A 23,081-nucleotide genomic window follows, 5' to 3' on the forward strand; every position below is an offset into this window, starting at 1 on the left:
GGGACAGGGATTGTGTGTTTTTATGTTTGTACAGTGGCACAATGGACCCCTCTCCTTCTTGGTTGGCCCTAGGTACTACCATTATAATCACGAAAAATAAAAATGGAGTTGTATTTTTCAAGTGCAGCCATTTCACTCTTAAAACAGAAATAAATGTGATGCAAACATGCTATTTACACAAAAGAACTTCTGAATTCCAGCAATCCCAAGCTGTCATCCTCATGATGTGGAACAAGTGCAGTGAACACATGGGCAAGTTCCTACATCTAACCAGCAAAGCTAGCTCAGGTTAACCTCTCAAAGTGAGGTTCTTTGGTTGCTATTGTTTTATGGCAGAAGCAAGTATTCCAGCATGCCCTGGCCTTTGAAGAATCCACACAGACACTTACCAAAAAAAAAAAAGGGGGGGGGGAGGGAGGGGAGCAATTTTCTGTTTCCTGGCTAACCGTCAAGCACTAATGGTGCTGCAGCAATATCAGTAACCCATAACTATTGCTCTCCTCAGCTCCCCACTTTATAAAGCAAAAGGAAAACACACTACTTTGCACTGTTCTTGGAGCCTGATCCAAAGCCCATCAACGTAGTCTTCCCGTGGACTTTGAATTAGGTCCTCAGTAAGCCTGTGCTGCAGTGGTCTTTATTCAAGCCAGGTGGTTGCTGGGGGAATAGCACTGACCTGGCTTCCTGCTGGATCAAGGACATGAAACTTCTGAAGAACTCTTATTTAAAAACAAAAAACAAAAAAACTCCCCGCAACACCCCAAAAACAAAAAGAACTCCAGCGCGAAGTCAGCCAGCCTCGCCCCACTGCTGGGAAACTCTCCACACACCCTTATTATGTTTTTCTACTCCACTTGGGAGTCCATATGCCGAAAATCAAGACATATCAGCATCTTCATTTTCCCTGTCTCAGTCAGCTTACTTCTTGGCACCAGTGGTTACATTTACCAAATTATTTGCAAGCTCTTATACTACTATTTCTACAAGACGGAAGAGAGCTCTTCTGGTGCACTGGTTTAGGATCTGAAAGACAAACGACATGTTACAACTTACCTGTCATACTAGATGCTCCACCTGATCCTATAGCCTTTGAGCAAGCCATCGTTGAACTTGATAAGTCTGCATTTCGGCCCACTGATACATGTTTTGGCAGAACTCAATTATTTCTGTCAGAGTGAACACCCCACAATGACAGCTGTGCAATTGCATTACATGATATAGTCCTTACATTTTTAATCTGCACTTCAGCTGACAAAGTGATTCATGATTAAGTTATTGAAAAGAGAAAACTCACAGGTTAAGTAATCCATAGTAAGAAGGATTAATTCAAAGGGATGCCACCTTCCCCAATACTAGAACCTGTTTCTACAGCCTAGTCTCAGGGCCAGGCCAATATTCTGATGCTGCAATGGGCCACAAACCTGGACCAAGTCACAGACCTGGCATTACAACACCTCCTGGAGTCCCTGGTATAGGAGGGATGTCTGGGCAAGAGGGAGACTGGATTTTTTTTTTTTTGGTCTAGTAATTGCTGCATTACAAAATAGGCTGCACTGAATTGTGCTGGGACTGAACTGGTCAGATATCTCTCAGTACTGGGGGAGATGGGGGATGGGAGGAGTACAGAAAGATGGCATAAAGACACTTTAGCTCCAATACCTCTTGAAAGCACCAACTCATGCTCCAGCACATCTGAGAATCTCTCCACTATATACTAGAACACGAACCAATGTAATTTTGGATTCCTGGTGTGATGTCTGTTCATCAAATAGCATCTCTAATTTGCAGAAAAGACAGTTTTGTCACCATTTGTGATCATGCAATTTCCAATTCTTGAAAGAGACAAGGTAGGTGAGGTAATATATTTTATTGGACCAACTTCAGTTAGTGGACAAAACAAGCTAACTCTTCTTCAGATCTTACTGGGATATGAGAGAGAGAAAAGGTATTTTATTGGACCAACTTGGACCTGAAGAAGAGTTTTGTGAAGCTCGGAAGCTTGTCTCTTCCACCAATGGAAATTGGTCCAATAAAACATAATACTTCACCTACCTTGTCTCTCTCATTTCCTGGGACCTACATAGCTACAACATTTCTAATTCTTGTGGAATCAGGAGAGGATAAGTCTTCAGAAAGTTTTTCTAAAAAGTACTTACAACTAATACAAAGGAAATACAGTATAATGGGCATCCTGGAAAATTTGCTTTGTTAGCATTCAGTAGGTGGTGGCATCTGTTTATTTAGGACAACTGGAAAGATTTCAAAAGTAACTTTTGTACATAGAGAACAATTGTGTATTTTACTATTTGGAATAAAACTGAGAACTACTTTAAATAAATAACCAGTGGCATTCTCATGGGAAATCCTGGCAGGAAACCTATACAACATGACATAAGAACATTTATTTCAATAGATAATGGACCTAAATTATTTCATGAAATGTAATGGAAAACTGTGATATCAAAGAGGTTTCCTACAGTGGACTGCAAATAGGATCCAGTCTGAAATCCTCACAGCCAGAGATTTTCAAAAGTAATTTTTAAACTAAAAGGAGTTACCTTTAGCAGTCAGATTCACCAAACATTTTCAGAAGACTAAGCAATAGAATTTAGCTTTGAAACATGAAGGTTTCTGCCTTGCTAAGAAGTGAAAGTGGTGAGTTGCATTTCGAGCATTCAAAGGTTGGTATCACTGATTTATTAGCCAACCATACTTTCTAAATAGTAGGGGTGCCTATTTTAGAAAAAACAAACCCCAAAGTCAACTTTAAATTAAAATACATATTCAAAAGGTAGTCTCTCTTCCTAGTTCACTGCAGTGGCAGAAGTCAGAGCAGCATCACTGAAGAGAAAGGTTAAATGCAAAATGTCAGACTTTGGGCTTGTCTTCACTACGGGGATAAGTCGACCTAAGTTATGCTACTCCAGCTATGTGAATAACATAACTGGAGTTGATGTAGCTTAGGTCGACTTACCCCAGTATCTTCACGGTGCTGAATCGATGGGAGATGCTCTCCAGTCAACTTCCCTTACTCTTCTTGGAGAGCTGGAGTACTGGGGTCGAACGAAGAGCGATCTGCTGTCGATTTTGCGGGTCTTCACTAGACCTGCTAAATCTATCCCTGCTGCATCAATTGCAGCAGCGTCAATCTCCCTGTAGTGGAAACCATACCTTTACCTTTTTAGTCCTCCCCAAAGGAAACAACAGTGGATGGAGCAAAGGGAGCAGGAAAGGACCTGTTCCTATTGCTTGCAATACCAACCCTCCTTACCCTGAATCTCACTGCTGTTACAGGTATTCAGGACCACTGAGTAGTGAGGGGTGGGCATGCCATTAAAAAAAGTAGCTGAGAGTATCTGAGGTGCTTCTAAAGAGAAGGAATAAGATAAGTGCTTTCCCATTTGGTACCAGGCATGAAAATTGCTATATACCAAATAATCATAAAGGGCAAAATTCACCCTTATGCAGAGATCTAGCACAAGGCTTATGCACCACTTAAATCTTCAACATAGGGCTAACGTGGCACTTTAAGGGGAGATCTTTCGCTTTAAATGTCTTCAGCTCCCTATACAACAACAAATACTGCACAGAAAAGCAATACTGAGTATAAACAATATTTATAGAAATCAAATGAAGTTCCATAACAAAATCATGAATCATGAAGTGATGAATACTCAGTTGAAGACTATACATATTATATTGACACTTTCACATTGCAGTGCACTGTACATTCAAATATTTCCAGTGGATTCCAATGAAAATCTTGGGCCTGATTTATCACTGGGTTACTCCACTATTACACCATTGTAGCAACAGCGTGACCCGAGCGTAAAACTGGAGTAACACAGTGGTGTATCATTCCCCTAACTTCCCCAAAAATTGCATTAATCTTTTAAACAGATAAATAATAATATATCCAAAACAAAACCAGAAGCTTGAGAATGTTTATTTGTACTTAGCACATACAAGGAAGATCAAAACAAATATTAATGATAGCATTTGTAAACAAATATACTTTACAAAGTTATATACTATCAAATTTGCTCTGAAAAAATGCAGGGTTATCCCTATTTACAAATGGATGTTTATTAAAATCAAGTTAAAAAAACCTACCAGTTTAAGATATCCCAAATATAAAGATATTACCTATTCCAGCAAACTTCAAAAGATCAGTTGTAATGCCAAATTAATAAGAAAATATGAATAAAGATGGCACTACGACTTTCTGAGTAAAATATAGGCAAGTGATCAAAATACCAGTCACGCCTATGTAAGGGCCTGAGTTTGTAAAGTGTACATCCAACTTCGCAGAAGTCTAACAGCTTTTTTATTTAATCAGGACCCCCCATTTCCCCTTCCCTCGAGTACTACATTGATTACAAGCTACCTCTTGAATCACCCTCTTGGAGAAAAATTTTCACAAGGTAGTTTTATGTTTCCTCATGGTTTACATTCACAATTTCATTTAAAATCAAAAAACAAACAAAAAAACAAAACAAAACAAAACAAACAAACAAACAAAAGACAGCAGCACCCATTATTAAGGCTTTTTTCTTTTTTTTAAACATTCCTTGTGTTCATAGCAGCAAATACTACCTTTAGGCATAGTATGCAATTTCTCATTGGTTTAATCAGTAAATCTGAGTAGTAATAGAGTAATCTATTAAGTTTAAAATTAGAGTGTTTTCCCTATACTTGTGTTTAAAGTTATATAAACACCTGTAATTTTATTTTGTGGGGAAAAAAAGAACTTTGATTATGTCAACAGGATCCCTTTATCACTGGACATTTAAGTCATTTTTAATTAGAAAAGTGAGTTTTGATTCTGTTTTTCATTTGTTTCACATCTCCTGTTCTTGTATCAGTTAAGAAACTAAATTTCTGATCCTTCATTTTTTAATTGGGTTCATAAATTAAACAAGCTGATAAAATAATTAGATGTGGTGTGTAATATTTTAAAGAAACATGCCCAGAGTCACACAAAAATATGATAAATTTAACAATTTACAAAAATTTCAGAACTTGAGCCACAGTGAACTCTGACCAGTTTCACAAAACTTATCAGATTTTTACAAAAATATTGAAAATATTTCTTTCAAGATTGTCTAGGAACACTAACTAAACAACAAGATGGCCCTACAGATTAAGAAACACATTTTTTACACAATATACTTTTAACATGATGCAAAGACAGACAATGCTTATGGAATGTAATGATCATCTAAGATGGTAGGTGAAATTAGGATGACCCAGTTTCTCAAAGTGTTGTCATGAGTTTATCTTGGTACACCATACTTTGGATTCCTCCTAAATTCTTCTGGTTCTGATCCTGGATATAATGTAAATTGCGGTCATCTCCACTTGTGGTTGGTTTCCAGTATGGCCTGTCATCATGGTAGGGTGGCCTGTACCATTTGCACAGTTATTGGTTAGTGAGAGGTGGAAGTAAATTTTACAATTATGAATGATATACAGTAATATGAGTTTATCAGATAGGCTCTAAAATGTACATGAAAAATGATGGAGAGTGAACAGCCATGGAAGGGAGTGGTGGATAGAACCATGGGCTTGATGTAAAGTCCACTGAAGCCACTGGGAGTCTTTCCATTGCCTTCAATGCGCTTTGCATTAGATCATGTGCACAGCACTTTTAGAATCTTTTCTTTCAAATGTTAAAAATAAAAATAATCATGCTTGAAAGCTACTGAATTTCCAGGGGAAAAGATTTAACTGCAGCAAGGCTAAGTGGCTTTGCCAAATGAGCAATAAATGCAGAATCATGCAAAAAAGTTGAGCTAATGGAAGTACTATTTCCCAAAGGCTTAAAAATTAAAAACACAGTAACATTAATGAAGCAATCAATCATCCACGCATAAATACTGCCATTTGCTCAACTCTGATGGAGTTAGTTACACATCCACCTTGTTAAACCCAACAAAATTTCTAGTTCCTGCAGCTAGAATACAAGTTTGTGTACAAATATGCTCTGAACCCTGTAAAACCACTAGGAAGAAAAATATGTTTTCCCTAGCATACTGGTATAGGTAACTACTACCATCCCCAACCTCTCCCAAGCTTTCTGAAGGTACTATGTACCAAATCACCATAAATCATTTCAAGAAGCAGTTGTTTTAAGCAAGATAATGAAAAGAGAATACAAATAATTGCATAATGCCAGACATACTTCTGTATTAATACACTGAAGTTGCGATATTTTTTTGAAACATTCTCTCTTTGTATGCTACCAAAGAAGGCTGAAAAACAAGTGAATCTAAAATTGAAAGCCAAGTTTTTATTTTACTTGAAGGGAACGTCAACAATAAATCTAAAAATTACAAATGACCACTAACCTCAGTTAGATCTTGGAAGAAAATTCAATCCTACAAGATTTTAACTGAGTAACAGCAGAACAGTTTTACTGAGGAGCTTTTATGGAGATAAGATGGAAAGTGACTCTGCACCTTCTTATTTTGGAGTTTACATTATTTACAAAACAGAACAAAATGGCCTCCTTTTCTCTTGTTCCACCTCAAGCCCAATTCTGCAAGCCCAGCTGTGGGAGTTATATGAAACCAGGGCTTGATCCTGCCAGGGGCTGAGCACTCTGGCACAAACCCTACCCAACCTCTTAAACACATGCTCTAACTTTTATCACGTGAGTAGTCCTGTTCACTTCAATGAGACTACTCACATGCTTCAAATGAAAGCATGTGTTTAAATGCTTTGCTGGATTGGGGCCAGACTGCTCAGCACCTTTCAGGACTCATCTGACAGAGGGCCTTCAGGATTGGTCTGTTATGTATCTCTTGCAGACTTAGCTTTGCAAAAGCCATTTTTCATATTTTCCTGTAGCTCTTTGCAATGACCTTAATCTTCACTGAGGAAAAAAAAAGTTCTCTCACAAACTTTTTAACACACTGCTCTGCTAATCTCAACATTACTCTGCCTAAAGGAAAGTTTTAGGCTTTAAAAATATCAGAATTAACAAGACAGATATCATAAATGGAAATTCCTTTTAGAAAAAACCCTTAAATTGTTACAAAATCTCTGTAGAGGCAGCTATTCCCTGGTAACAGGGAACTGGAGATTTTAGAGCTCATTCTGTGTTAAAATCAACAGGAGAGATTTTGAACAGTATTTTTATGTCAGATTCATTACATATTTTAAAGTTTTTTTCCATAAATGTAGTTTTGTTTTTACCTTAACATTTATTGTATTACCAGACTCTCTAGGAATTTTGAGATGGAGATAAATAATCTGCAAATCCACCTGAGAAATATCGAGTCTTCCATCTCTATGCCCTTTCCCTGCTTCTTCAGTCCTATAATCTCAGGCCAGACTATCCTTTCTTCCACCTTACAGCCTACCCTCACCGCTAGTGCTCACCTACACTCAGCACCAAACTCCACCTACCCTGTGATGGAATTATCTTATCTAAGAATACTAAGATGAAGAGGCAGGAAGAGGGGATAGATGAGAACAGCAATATTATGCACACACGGTGGTGCAAGTTATATACGTCTGAAAGTCCTAGACACTGTCTGGCAATAAAATAATACATACAAGTCAAAAAGAGCTCTATTTACCTAGGAAAAAAGCACATAAAACATACTGATTTCAGTTTAGACTGAGTTTCTTCCAATCTTGTTTTCACTTAATTCTTGTCTGATAGCACTAAAATTTAAGTCTTTATGTAGTAAGATCAGCCATATTCATAGCTATAGAGATACTGAATTTTCAAGTGGTAGTTTTAAAATGTTCTTTTTATGTGATTTTTTAAAAATCTACCAATCTATTAATACAATGTTCAATAGGAAAGCACTATAATTTTCCATTTAAGTTTTTGGAATACAGGAAAATGGTTGCTGCATATTACAAATCTGTACATTGTTGATTTAAGCCCACCCAAAAAGGACATGCTCCACTGTCTTCTGAGATTAAATGCTAATCAAAGTAAAATTCATTTTACTAAAAATATTAAGTACCTCACTGCCAGATACACAACCTACAGAAATTAATTCAAAAGGAAAATTTAATCCTAAAATTTTGTTTTGAATAATAAATTCAAAATAAATTTAAGCAAACTATCAACTTCCTTCTAATAAATTTAATAGACTTAGAATATGTCAAAGCAAAAACTAAAGTGATTACCATACATCACCTCATAGTCTCATCACAGTTCTAATCCAACAGGTTATTTAAAATAAAGAAGAAATAAATGATTCCTCCCACACAATGAAGAGAGCTTACCTTACGTTCACAGGAGTATGAGGGTGCCAGTGTGGTGGACCAGGATGTATATTAGGGTGATACTGTGGCTGGAAGTAAAATATTAGCTTTGATTATATCATTGTATCACTTCTTAATCGGATTGCATTTATTAATTTTCTATGGAGCTCTTTTTAAAGTGAAGAGTTGTCCTCAATTACATCATCCTCATGTTACAATTGCCTGCATTGTTACTGCAATTTCATACTTTCACTACCAGTCATACCAAAAAATGATTAAAGATCTGCCTTATAAATATACCAACTATCACAACTGCAGCTGTTGACAGACGTGAGCATGAACTACTACCATAGAACCTACAGCTACGTCTACACTTGGAGCTAGGGGTGTAATTCAAGCTCTGGTGTAAAAAATAATGCAGCAGCTGTGTTAGCACAGGCAGTGGCACAAGCTAGCAGTCCAGAGTAGGTAGCCACAGGGTCCAGGTGGGTTTGTACTCAACATGGCTAGCCCATGTCACCAATCGCTTCTGCCCACGCTACACAACTATTTTTAGTGTGCTGGTTAATTACAATATATCTACACAAGCTGAGACTCACAGCTCCCAGTTTCAAGTGTAGACATAATCCCAGGGACACTGTTGCGTAGAACAGCTCTCGACAGTATAGTCTGTCATTGTTTGACGATAGCAGTCAACCAGGGATATCAGCACAATCTAGGGATTTAAAAGGCAAGATTCAGCCTCTCTCCCATGTTGCTTAACATGTGCATAGAGCAGGGGTGGGCAAACTACGGCCCGCGGGCCAGATCTGGCTCCTCAGGGCTTTGGATCCGGCCCGGCGCTGCTGGCACCATGTCCCTGCAGCCCCCCCTGGAGGAGGAGGGGAAGAGGGCTCCATGCATTGCCCTTACCTCCAGGCACCGCCCCCCACAGCTCCCACTGGCCAGGAAGGGGGAACCGCAGCCAATGGGCGCTTCGGGGGAGGTACCTGGAGGCACGGCAAGGGCAGTGCACAAAGAGCCTGCCTCCCCTCCCCCAGGGGCCTCAGCGCTTCCAGAAGTGGCGTGGGGCTGGGGACAGGGCCGGCAGGGAGACTGCCCTGGCCCGGTGCGTGCTGCTGCCACCCGGAGATGCGGGAGCCCGAACCCCTCCTGTACCCCACCCTCAACCCCTGACCTGAGCCCCCTCATACACCCTGCACCCCACCCCCCTGTCCTAAGATCCCTGCTGCACCCTGCACCCCGTGCACCCCCACTCCCTGCCCTGAGCCCCCATGTACACCCTGCACCATTCCTGCACCCCACCCCCCTGCCCTGAACCCCCTGCCAGACTCTGCCCCCCTCCTGAACCCCAACGCCTGCCTTGAGCCCCCTCATACACCACTAACCCTTCCTCTGTCCCAATCCCTTGCCCTGAACTCCTTCCTGCACACCGCACCCCCTCCCACACCCCGCACTCCCTCCTGCACCCCAACCCCCTGCCCCAGCCCTGCATACAAATTTCCCCACCCAGATGTGGCCCTCGGCCCAAGAAGTTTGCCCCCGCCCCCTCCCCCGGCCTAGAGCCTTTTGGTGAAATGATCTTCAAGCCCGGAGCTTTACGAAGCACTAGCATGAGCTGGGTTACAGCTGAATGAAAACGAGGAAATGTTTTTGCTGCTCCTTTTGGAAAGATATCACAACCCACGTTTTTGCTCTGTTGCATAATTTCAGCCTGTTTGCTTGGGAAATGGGTGAAAAGCCATTTTTATTCGGAGTTTGGAGGGGGAGAAGGGTTATTACAGCAGTAAGGTCCAGAAGGACAACACCATTCCCTATGCCCATTAAGCCCTGATGAGACAATGACAGTGGAACAAAATCACTATGGAGGTTTTAAAATTTGTTAATTGAAAAATGCATTATGATTAGTTTCTCATACATGCGTTTCACTGTGGATGAAAATGCAACTTGCTCCCTCAACAGCACTGAATGCTACTGTGAAGTATATGAAACAAGGGTGAGGATCCTCACTTCCACTCCAGGCCCTTTTCCCTTGTTAGGAGGGAAGGAATGGCATAAAGGGGCTGTAAAAGCCCCCAACCCAGCCACGGGAGGATTCCCCCTGGTGTAAACACCATGGAAGACAATTGTAAGAATGCCTACTGCAGACACCTCCTAACAAGCCCTGGCATAGGTGGTGTATTGAGGATGGGACCACACGATGCAACGCTGCAAAGATTCTGGGTGGTGCTGCAGCCCATAAGGTAAGTCCAGGAGGTTGCCATAACTTAAACAGGCCCTCTAAGGCTGTCTAAATGTTTGGGGCACCTTTCCAGTCCCCAGAGCTGCCCAGAATCAGGAGGGAGCAAAGGCGTCTCCCCACTGTGCTGCAGCAATTAGAGACAGAACAAAGTCTCACCACAAGAGTATGAAAGGAACAAATCAAAACAACAGGGAACAAGGGGGAGAGAGGAGAAAATGAGTCACCTTAATTATAGGCAGCAATAACTTTATAATTAAAGTAATAAAACTAAAGTCAATATTCAGTCCAGCAAGTGTTACTCTTACCTGGTAGTTGTGGACTTCAGGATTATTTTTTGCACTAAAATAAGACAAAAAAAATAGCTTTTCTGTAATTAAAACTAACACAAATAAGAAAACTGATAATTTCCATGAATTAGTTTACTATGTGGGTGAACAAGACTGAGAACCTGATCCTTCAACTGGCTACACAAAGGAAAAGTTCTGTACCTGTGTGGAGTCCCTCTAAGTCTAAGTCTAAAGAGGATATAGAGAAGCACAGACATCTGCCCTCATGGAGCCAGTTGCAGGATTGAGGCCTAAACTTCTCAGGAATATTGGAAACATGTTGGTACCAGGACAGATCTGTCTTTTTGGGTCTTCTGCTAACAATAATGAAAACATTAACCCATCAGTCCCTCAAAATTCTGTAACGTAGCAGTCCATTTTAATAGTAGTAAGAGAACTATGAGCAAATTAAGAGATCCTTCCATATTACATTTCCCCCAAAACAACGAAATGAAAATGATAGCTAAATAAACATCATTTCAGCCCCCCTCCCCCGGTATAGTGTCTTGTACCTTTTATGACTACTAGAGACACCAACTTCCCAGATCCTGCATTATGCAAGAACATAATTTTATACAGAAGAGTAATCCCATTGACTTCAGTGGAATTACCCATGTTTGCAAGAGCAAAGCCTTAAATAATAGTATGAAAATGTCAAACATTCCAGAGTACCAAAAAAGTTTGCAGAAAGTGTTACTTTTCTAAACTATATTTCTTCAAGCTTGTAAGAATGCTTGTCCTCATTTAGGGTTAAGTTCATGGCAAATTTGAACTTTTTAAAAATACAAGGCATTTTTAATTTAATCAAGTGCAAAAAATTTCTAACTGGAGAAAACCAACATTTTCCTTCACATTTCTGAGACTGATAAAACAAACATGGCCAATTAAACTAAAAAATAACCCAAACCCACCATCCATTCCCTGGCTATCAAAGTAAGAAATGGCAGCTCAAAGGCTGATTTTTAAAAAGTTAAAAGCACCTGCAATTAGGAATTCATAAAGCAAGTACCTTCTTCACCATAACTCTACTGTTGCTACTGACACATTTCAATTAAAAAAAAAGGGGGGGGCCGCAACACAACTGCATAGCATAAATTAAGAGCTAGAAAAGTTAGTGTGGTTCCATGTACTCCTGATTTCACATGATTATGAAGTGATGATGAGTAGGTTACCACGTGAAAATGCTAATTTAATAACATCTCTAATTCAGTTTTATGTAGCTCAGTGCTCTGTTTTTAGAGAGGTATAACAAAATTTATACCCGATGTTACAAATTCAGAAGCATTAGTAGTTTGCTCAGCAAAGGTCTGCTTGTACTGCAGTGAACATTCAGGGGCAAAGAAAAGACTCTTTATTTTAACTTACAAAGCAGCAACCAATAGTATTAGATGCTCAACATAATGACAACAAAATCAGAAAGAAAAGAAGCTCAATTTTTCTCCTACTTTCAAAGGACAGAAATCCACTCAGACAAAAAGAAAAGCAAACACAGTTTCATACTTAGCCCCTGATCTCACACTGTGGTCAGCTAGTGCAGGTGCAGGACTCGGTGCTATCCAACCCTGATGCAGGAACAGGGCCTTAGGACTCATTGCCAAACCATAGGAATGAACATGCAGTGAGAATCTGGATACACTTACCACAGTTGTGCTGCCTTCACAGGATTGTTTGCTTTAAAAAAAAAAAAAAAAAAAAAGTTAATCAACATTTACCTTTGGAAGAGAACTTACTGTACCATAACTGTGGTTCTTTCATAGAATCATAGACTTTAGATGATCATAATGATCTCTTCTGACCTTAATCTGACCTCCTGCACAATGCAGACCACAGAATCTCACCCACCCACTCCTGTATCAAACCTGTGTCTGAGCCATTGAAGTCCTCAAATCATGGTTTAAAGACTTCAAGGTGCCCCATGCTGCAGAGGAAGGAAAAAAAACCGCAGGGCTTTTGCCAATCTGCCCTGGAGGAAAATTCCTTCCCGACCCCAAATATGGTGATCAGTTAAACCGTGAGCATGTGGGCAAGAGTCACCAGCCAGACAACCAGGAAAGAATTCTCTGTAGTAACTCAGATCCCATCCCATCTAACATCCCATCACAAGCCATTGGGCATATTTACTGCTAGTTGTCAAAGACCAATTAATTGCCAAAATTAGGCTATCCCATCATACCATCCCCTCCACAAATTTATCAAGCTTAGTCTTGAAGCCAGATATGTCTTTTGACCCCATTACTCCCCTTGGAAGGCTGTTCCAGAACTTCACTGCTCTGATGTTTAGAAACCTTCATCTAAATTTCAAGTCTAAACTTCCTAGCGTCCAGTTTATATCCATTTGTTCTTGTGTCCACATTGGTACTGAGCTTAAATAATTCCTCTCCCTCTCTGGTATTTATTCCTCTGATATATTTATAAAGAGCAATCATATCTCCCCCAGCCTTCTTTTGGTTAGGCTAAACAACCCAAGCTCATCCTTCTTAAACATGGGAGACCAGAACGGCACACAATATTCCAGATGAGGTCTCACCAGTGCCTTGTATAACGGTACTAACACCTCTTTTCTCTACTGGAAATACCTCGCCTGATGCATCCCAAGACCGCATTAGCTTTTTTCACGGCCATATCACATTGGCAGCTGATAGTCATCCTGTGATCAACCAGTACTCCAAGTTCCTTCTCCGCCTGTTACTTCCAACTGATGCCTCCCCAGCTTATAACAATAGTTCTTGTTATTAATCCCTAAATGCATGACCTTGCACTTTTCACTATTAAATTTCATCCTATTACTATTACTCCAGTTTACAAGGTCATCTACATCTTCCTGTATGATATCCCGGTCCTTCTCTGTATTGGCAATACCTCTCAGCTTTGTGTCATCCGCAAATTTTATTAGCGCATCCCCACTTTTTCTGCCAAGGTCAGCAATAAGAAGATTAAATAAGATTGGTCCCAAAACCGATCCCTGAGGAACTCCACTAGTAACCTCCCTCCAGCCTGACAATTCACCTTTCAGTATGACCCGTAGTAGTCTCTCCTTTAACCAGCTCCTTATCCACCTTTCAATTTTAATATTGATCCCCATCTTTTGCAATTTAGTTAATTCCCCATGTGGAACCGTATCAAATGCCTTACTGAAATCGAGGTAAATTAGATCCACTGCATTTCCTTTGTCTAAAAAATCTGTTATCTTCTCAAAGAAGGAGATCAGGTTGGTTTGGCATGATCTACCTTTTGTAAAACCATGTTGTATTTTGTCCCAATTACCATTGACCTCAATGTCCTTGACTACTTTTTCCTTCAAAATTTTTTCCAAGACCTTGCATACTACAGATGTCAAACTGACAGGCCTGTAGTTGCCCGGATCACTTTTTCCCCCCTTTCTTAAACATAAGAACTATGTTAGCAATTGTCCAATCATATGATACAACCTCTGAGTTTACAGATTTATTAAAAATTCTTGCTAATGGGCTTGCAATTTCATGTGCCAGTTCCTTTACTATTCTTGGATGAAAATTATCTGGGTCCCCCGATTTCATTCCATTAAGCCGTTCAAGTTTGGCTTCTACCTCGGATGTGGTAATATCTACCTCCATATCCTCATTCCTATTTGTCATCCTACCATTACCCCATAGCTCCTCATTAGCCTCACTGAAGACTGAGATACTATAGTCTAAGTGTACCTCATATGTGCAAGACAGGAATATTTTTTTGAGTAGCAGCATCTGTCAGGGCTGTGCATGTACTTTGTGCTCCCATATGAGGCAATGCAGTCGCAGTCACAACCCCCCTGCCCTCCCCCGTTCCCTTGTGATTCAAAGCTAGTATTAGCTACAGACTCCAAAAAGCAGAGCTAGAGGGCAGGTCATGGGATTCACACTTACCCCACAGTTACTGTAGGGTAAGTAACAGATCTCTCTTCTTTAGTAGGTCAGTGTGGATCCCCCTGTAGTTCACTGGCAAGCAGTAGCCTCTTAGGATGGTGCAGTGTGGAGCATTAGCTGAACCAGACAATGATTGAAGAACTGGTCTCCTGAACTCACCATGAGCCCTGGCTGCCATGTCAAGGACATAATTTTTCACAAAAGTCAGTGGGTTACTCCATGTTGCAGATCTCAGAGGCAGGAACATTCCTGAAGCAAGTGGTAGATGCAGCCTGTGCCTCTGCGGAGTGTGCCTTGATGGACGAAGTGACCAGATTGCCAGCCAGCTGATTGCAGGTAGAAATTCACTACATGATTCCCTTTGGATGGGCCAGAAATGGCCAAAAAGAGGTGTATGAGGGGGGAGCCAAAACGGATCAGTCCTATCAAGGTAATATAGTAAAGCTCTAATTACATCCAAGGTATGTAGTTTCTTCTCTTCCAGAAATGAGTGCAGCTTTGGGAAGAAGACTGGTCTGGTAACTGATTGGATCAGGTGAAAATATGAGATGGAAGAATGTGTATGGTGGTCTGGCCGCGAGAGCTTGGCGCTCACAAGCCCTTCAAACTGAAGCAATAGCCAGCAGAAAGACTGCCTTGATAGTAAAATGCTGTATGGAGCATTCCAGCGTGGCTCACGGGGAAGCTCCATGAGCTTCAGGAGGATGACATGAGGTCTCACAAGGCAGACAAGTCTCTAACTGGAGGACAGATATGAAGGAGGCCCTTAATTAACTTCAACATCATCAGGTGCAAGAAGATCGAGTATGACTGTTCTGGAGCATGACATGCTGATTCTGCTGCAAGGTGAACCCTGGCAGTATTGAGAAAAGAAGACCGAAGGGGGACCCAATAACAGTCTTCAAATATGTTAAGGGCTATTATAAAGAGGATGGTGATCAAGTGTTCCCCATGTCACCTGAAGGTTGGCCAAAAAGTAACAGGCTTAATCTGCAGCAAGGGAGATTTAGGTAAGATAGTAGGAAAAACTTCCTAACTCTACAGATAGCTAAGTACTGGAATAGGCTTCTAAGAGAGGTTGTGGAATCCCCATCATTGGAGGTTTAAGACCATGTCAAGGATGGTCTAAGTTTACTTGGTCCTGCCTCAGTACAAGGGGCTGGATCTGATGACATCTCAAGGCTCCTCCCAGCCTCACATTTCTATTATTCTATTCAGTCTGATGGCTCTCTGTTCCAGGATGCTCATATGTAAATTTAGTTTGTTCTGAGACCATGTTCCTGGCATCTGCAGGTGGTTCAAATGGGCATCCCATCCTCTCCCTGAAGAATCTATGATAAGTGTAACAGTTAGGGAGAGAGCAGAGAATGGGATCGATCCCTTTCCGTATATTCACTGGGAGTAGCCAACCAAGAGAGCTCTTGTAGGACTTGGGGAGGAGCTATGGCTTGGAGCAGTGTGGCTCCCAGCTAGATACCAAGGATACCCCTTCGCCAGAGGACGAAAGATGAGAGGGCTTCAGGTAGTGATACGGGATGCAGGTGTTGCTCTAACACTGAATCCTGTTCCTCCTGATACTCTGATGTGTGTCTGGCCAGAGATGCTGAAGGGAGAAGTGACCTCTTCCTTGAGCACAGTTGAGTCTGGCTTCTCGATGCCCAAGACAGTAGACCCCAGTAACCCCAACAGAGCCACAGTAGTAAGAATACCCTTGGCATTATCCAATCCTGTGCCATTTCTGAGGAGATGGCTGGGGCAGAGGAATCAGGTGAGTCTCTCCATGGTGTCAGCCACTGAGCTGAGGGGAGAAGGCTCTCTACTTGAAGATGGAGAGAACATACGCCTTTGGTAACAGTGAGGAGGAGTAGACATCTTGTAGGGGGCTCTGCACTGGGATTTGTACCAGTATTGGCAGGTGCTTCAGCATTGATGGTTGTTCCAGTTCTCCCCTAAGCTCATCCTCCATGGCCAATGTTGACACTGAAGGGTGCAGTCCAGAGGTTGTGTGTTGTTTCTCCTTATGGGAGAACACTGATCTTTGCCCAGAGTCTTTGCCTCTTTATTTGAAGTGACTCCCCTCAGTGTTGGACTTCGATGGCACAAGTGCTAGTGCCTGATTTGACGTTGATGATGTTTCAACGTTGGGGGCAACTGTGCCAGTGATAGTTCCTTTCTCGGTGTGGTCTTCTCTGCACTGGGTTTAGGCGTAGTCTGTCTGCTGGAGGAATGCTGGATGACACTGACTTGTCCAGTAGCAGGACCTTGGAGCTCATCTCTCGGGATCGGAGGATACCTTCATGAATTGTTCCAGAAGGTGTAGTTTGAGCTTCATCTCATATCCTAGTGGAAAATGGCAGGTACACAGAACACTTGCTAGGTATGTGCAATTCATCTAGATAGAAGAAGCTCCTACGGTGCCCCTGCTGCAAAATGGATAAGGCTATACAAGGTGTATATATGGGGGATCAGCACGGGGTGTGTGTGTGTTGAACTATCAACATTGGGTTCAGATGGATTGATGTGATTTGCAGAGGTCAAAAAAAAAATCAAGGTGATCAAAACAGAGTTCTGAAGAATTTCTGAAGGTTTGCAGAAATTGCAGCCAAAGCTAAGAACTAGTAGGTCGGATATTCCACAGGTTCAGTGCCACAAGCAAGTCAGAGGGAATGAGGTAAAGTCATGGCCATGCTGCCCTTTATACTGTCACTCAGGTCCATGAAAAGGCACAGGGCGCACGTGCAGACTTTGCTACTCAAAAAAACAACAAAAAAAACAACTGCTCTCACATGCATGAGGTGTATGCACGTCTACAATGGGATCCACACTGAGACAGACTCAGAGAATGATAAATACCACAGTTTTATAAGATTGTTTTGTAGCTGACATAAGCACAGTGGAAACGAAAGATGGGACCAGTAACCCCATAGATGCACACATAGAGAAGTACCTCTAGATGTGGTTCTCCCCATTCCCATGCAGAAAAGGAAAGGGGAGAAAGTCAAAAGGGTTTCCAACCCCACACATTCCCAAATCACAAATCAGTCACACAAAAATAATTGTCCAATGTAGCTCCAGGTTTGCACCTGCAGCTGAGCTCGCAGGTGCCCGGGGAACGTATAACTCTGTCTGAGGATGGGGAAGAAAACAAAACACAGGAATGGTGAAGGATGGGAGAGGATGCAGGAGACACAAAGGATAACACAACAAAACTGACTCAGGGAAAAAGTTGCTACCTTTGATTTTTCAGCTGGTGACTCATTCGGTTATGCTCATCATACTGAGCTATAATGTTGTTTGGTTTGAATATGGTCATCTAAATACACCAATAGAAATTCTGCAATATGCATGTGTGGCTGTGCTGTTAATGAGCATGCAATTAGTTTAATGAATATGTAAAATTCAAGTGGGTTAAATAAAAGCCCCACCTTTAAAAGTTGAATGCCTTCGTGATGGATACCGTTTGCTGGGTTTTCTTTCAAATGTACTGGTTCTGCGTAGCCTGGATCCATGTGTTGCTTGATACTCTGTTCGACCACTAAAAAAATTTTTTTTAGTTAGAGAGAGCGACTTAACTCCACCCTTACTTCGTGCTTATCAAACATGCTTAGAGAAACCAAGCTGCTTTGCAAAGAGTAATAAATAAATAATCTTGGAACGAACTGGACAAATCTTGTATTTTTATGCTTGTCTTCTTGCGTCCTCAAATAAATACAAATGCCCAGTTATTTCATTAAATACCTGAATCTGAAGCGTGAACCCAGCCTTATGAAGTCAGATCTGCTAGATTTACTGTTTGCTGGTATTCGCAGTCTGAAGAATGCATGGTGTTCCACTGCACATTTCCACAAATGTTTGCAAGTTTTTGCATTGTCTAACCGGAAAACAAATGTGTGCTCTTGTTCTCTGCCCTAAATGCAGAAACAAAAAAACTTTGGAAGTTGGCAAGCATGATATTTGTTAATGGCTAACACAAAAGAGAAAGGGCCTGATCCAACAAGGCGCTGAGCCCCTTCAGCTTCTGGTGGCCAACAGGAGTTGAACGTCCTCAGCCCTTCAATGGATCAGGTTCCAAGTAAGGGGGAAAAAATTACCTGTTCATCATCTTCTACGACCACAAGTGTTAATTTGCTCTTTTTGAAGTCCATTTTAGTGATTTTAGGCCTACACATACAGGAAATAAACAGGCATTTTATAAATTTAGGATTTTTAGTTAAAGAAAAACAAACAAAATAGTATATAAGAGGGTTTACAATAATGGGATATCTGACCTCATAATGTATTTAAAATATAAATATATGTTTAACAAATCACTTTAGATTCTGTTGAAACAAATTGACCTAGTCGGAAGCATGTATCTTAATCTATTTTGATATCACAGAATCAATCTCCCTTCTTAAATTCCCCACACTATACATTCAAACCAAGCCAAAACTCATTATTTAAAAGGGAAAGGATTTCAGCAGTTAAATTGGGATATAAAGCAAAAAATTAATTACCAAAAAAATAAACCTATTTTGTTTGCTCCTTCAAAGATCAATATGCCTGTTGGTGTAAGTCCAAGCGCGTAGTCACATCCGTCTCTTCCCTACAACCAAACACAGGATGGAATAATCAATATGCAGTTACTAGCACAAATCTTAATATGGTAGTAACTCAAAACTTTTGTTATAAGATATAGTACCAAAGTCTGTTCGCATGTTTTAATTAGAGAGAATTATGACCTGTTTACAGTGGTTTGAGCATTGGCCTGCTAAACCCAGGGTTGTGAGTTCAATCCTTGAGAGGGCAATTTGGGGATTTAGTTGGGGATTGGTGCTGCTTTGAGCAGGGGGTTGGACTAGATGACCTCCTGAGGTCTCTTCCAACCCTGATATTCTATGATTCTATAAAGATATTCACATTCTTCTATTTACAATCTCTTCCACTCCTCACAGAAATAAATGACAATGTAGGTCTTACCTTAACAACATGCATATCTACACCATACATTTCCAACCATTTAGCTTTGTTCAAGTAGCACAATTCAGCCTGTGCTGGGGTTTTTCCCCTGTGAAAATAAAATGGAAAATGTACTTTAGTTTGCAATAGAATACTTTCTTATATACAGTATAACTCTCCTTTTCATCCATTACCCAGACTCCTCTGCCTAGGACCTTGACTCTGCAAAGCACTTAAATACATGCTTAACTTTATGCATGTGCTTAGTCCATCCCTGTTCAGCAAAGTTAAACACAAGCTTAATTGCTTTGCTACATAAGCTGGGTCTTAATTAGAGGCTTAAATGCTTTGCTGAATTGGAGCTTAGAAGAATACACAGACTCCATGCTGCTGAATTCATACACAGCAGAACTTTTTCATTTTAGCCATCCTGCATTCTTACCATTGAATGCAATCTCCTTTTACCCAATCACGTAGACTTGATAAAGTGATTGGTTTACATTTAAATGCTGCCAGTTGCATGTATGTGTGATCTTAATTTCTACAAAGAAAGTGCGTAACTGGCTGGATATACAGTACACTAATATAAAAACTTTCTAATAAACGTTGTGCCACAGCAGCACCTGCATTGATTACACAACACACCTTCAATTAGAGAAGTGTTTTTCAAAACAATTTCAAAACTCAGACTTTCAAAGCTGTTAAGGAATTGGGCATCGTAAATATTTTTATAGGCCCTGAAAATCTCTTGCAAGTAGTGGCTGTTGGTCCGCGCCTGCACCCTGGACTTTCAGATGCTCACCACTGAGGGTAGGTGCAGACTGACTGCCTTTCCAGTTCCTTGTCTACCACGAATCCAGTCATGGGCCGAAGCAGAGGTGAAGGAGAGTAGTGGAATACAGATAGGGACCACACATCTGAGAACTTGTAGTTACAGGTAAGTAACCTCCATTTCTTCTTCAAGGGCCAGTCCCTAGGTGTGCTTCACACACGAGTGACTGGCAAGCAGTCCTCAATAGGAGGAGTGGGGTGCGAGGATACAGGAGGTATAGATGTCTGTAACACTGCAATTCCAAAGTCTGTGTCAGCAGAAGAGGCTTGAACCTGAGTGCAATGCTTTGTGAAAGTGTGTATGGAACTCCAGGTTGCAGCCTTACAAATGTCCAACTAGGGTGACCAGACAGCAAATGTGAAAAATCAGGACAGGAGGTAAGGGGGTAAGAGGAGCCTATATATAATAAAAAGATCCAAAAATCAGGACTGTCCGTATAAAATCAGGACATCTGGTCACCCTATGTCCAACACAGGCACTTTTCAAACTGTTGCCTGTCCTCTAGTGGAATGGACTCTCACTCCATTCGGGTGAGGGAGATGCATGTGACCTTAACAGCATCACAGTGCAAGAGGCTTATTGGTATCTGATAGGGAGGTTCTGCTGACCTGACCAGTTCAGTGTACTGCAACTCATTAATGTCAAACTTTATCAGCTATGTGTCATGTAAGGGATAACTAGAAAATTAACAACACAGAGATAATTAATATTCTTGCATGGTGTATGTACAGTAAATACCCAAGAGACCATATGAAGGAAATGTGGAACTAAAGTGTGTTTATCAGACAGGTCTGGGGAGTGGGTAAGCAGGTTTCTCCCAGACGAAGGACAAGCTGAAGCCTTCAGCAGGTGTAATCAAAATTGATTAGCAATCGCTGGCAATGTGGCCATTCATTTGCATTGCAAAGAGCAGGAACAGATCAATTTGCATTTTTGAAAAAAAATGGGGGAGAAACCAGCATAGGACTTCCTTCACCAGACTCTGTGTCTCCTTTCTCACAGCTTGAATTTTATTTTATTTTGGGAGGCAACCTTCAGAAGAATCCATTTTAAAGGTTAACTGGACTATAAAAGGGAGGGTCAAAGAACATCAAGTGACCTTTCACTTAAGGTGACAAAGGAACTGAGCACTTTGAACGCTGCGGAAGATGATGACCAGAGGGGTAGGGCAGCCATCTAGTTGGCAGGGAGCATGGTAAGAATCTTACCTTGACACAAGATGGTAGTTTTGTTAGGTCTTAGCCTCTAAAAAGCGTTTTTCACATTTATTTCCTTGTAACCGTTTCTAACTCTATCCTTTATACCTGAACTCACTTGAGATCCTAACCTCTCCCCTTCGGCTAGTAAACTTGTTTTACTTTTTAATCACTTGTGTTTGAAGTGATTATTAACTCCACTTAAAGTGATAAACGATGCAGTTTGTCTCTTTAGAGGAGCAAACAAACCTTATTATTAAGGAAAGGGCTAGATATTGCAGAGCACATTAATTTTGGAAAATTTGAGATGAGGGGTGTTGGGGTTAATCTTGCCAGGTGTAACCAAAAAGCTGGTGCATACCTGGAGCGTAGCAAATAGGCTGCTGGAATCAGAGTTGCTGGTCCAGGGTTGCTTATTACACAGACACTCAGTGCATGCTTGTATGCTGGCTGGGAGCATCCAGACAAGAGAATTACAGTAGCATAGTAATTTAAAGCACCTACGGTTACAGGCAGATGGTAACACAACCCCTCACTGGGCTGGACTGGACCCCAGAATGTGACAACGTGCCAACTGATAGAAAAGGAGGATACAACCAGAAATCTAAGGAGTATCTGAGCTGATATCACTTCTCCCTGTGTCCACTCTGCTATAGCAACAAATAGTCTGGGCGATTTTCCAAATGGTTTCATTTTTTGAAGGTAGAATGCCAATGCTCGTCAGACATCAAGAAAATGGCGTCTCCTTCCTCACTGGAGGCATTCAGGAAAAATACCAGTGTGTGAATCGATTGGTTTATGTGGAACTCAGGAATTACCTTTGGGATGAACTTTAGGTGGAGGTGAAGGGATACCTTTTCTTTATGAAGTATAGTATATGGTGGATTGGGCCTTGTAATGGCAACCAGGAAGCTGACCTTAACAGACAGGTGGGACATTAAGAACATGGCCAGTGATTCAAAAGGTGGCCCGGTGGTAACTCTCACTCATAATTGGGGATGAAATGCCTCCTGAGGCTGTCCACCAGTCAGTTCTGAGTGCCTGGGAGGTGCATCACAGAAATTGTGATGAGGTTCCAGATACACCATAAGTTGACTGCCTCTATGTGCACTGCAAAGGATTTTACCCCTCCTTGTTTGCTATTATAGAAAACAGTTGCCATGTTGTCTGACATTATCCAAACATGTCAGGATCAGATGAGCGGGAGAAATGCAGTGCATGCCTGTCTGACTGCACTTGGTTCCAAAAGATTGATACGCATCCCAGGTTTCCACGGTGTCCATGTATCTTGTGATGTGATTCTGCCCATGTTGGCTCACCAGCCTACGAGGGATGCCTCCGTGATTATCATCATGTTGGCCGTGTACGTGTGCACGGGGCAGGGCAGGGGTAGGAAGGGCACTCCAGTGCACACAATTTGGGGGTTCTGAGTGAAGC

General features: G+C 41.3%; 1 protein-coding gene across 4 annotated transcripts in view; it reads right to left on the reverse strand.

Moving 5' to 3' along the window:
- The window catches only part of LOC120399118 (band 4.1-like protein 4B), a 279,147-nt gene that overhangs the window by 127,632 nt on the left and 128,434 nt on the right, over positions 1-23,081 (reverse strand). For 3 of the 4 annotated variants that reach the window (XM_039527041.1, XM_039527042.1, XM_039527040.1), the window contains exons 8-15: positions 19,638-19,725; positions 19,175-19,263; positions 18,770-18,839; positions 18,417-18,586; positions 18,104-18,213; positions 12,438-12,468; positions 10,777-10,810; positions 8,251-8,318 (exon numbers count right to left, since the gene is read on the reverse strand). In XM_039527041.1, coding sequence (XP_039382975.1) covers positions 8,251-8,318; positions 10,777-10,810; positions 12,438-12,468; positions 18,104-18,213; positions 18,417-18,586; positions 18,770-18,839; positions 19,175-19,263; positions 19,638-19,725 — 660 coding nt within the window. Of the gene's footprint in view, positions 1-3,838; positions 5,406-8,250; positions 8,319-10,776; positions 10,811-12,437; positions 12,469-18,103; positions 18,214-18,416; positions 18,587-18,769; positions 18,840-19,174; positions 19,264-19,637; positions 19,726-23,081 lie in introns of those variants that run through there. The other variant, XM_039527043.1, reaches the window with a different exon arrangement.

The sequence above is a fragment of the Mauremys reevesii genome, linkage group 2, assembly GCF_016161935.1.
Source record: "Mauremys reevesii isolate NIE-2019 linkage group 2, ASM1616193v1, whole genome shotgun sequence".
NCBI lineage: Eukaryota > Metazoa > Chordata > Testudines > Geoemydidae > Mauremys > Mauremys reevesii.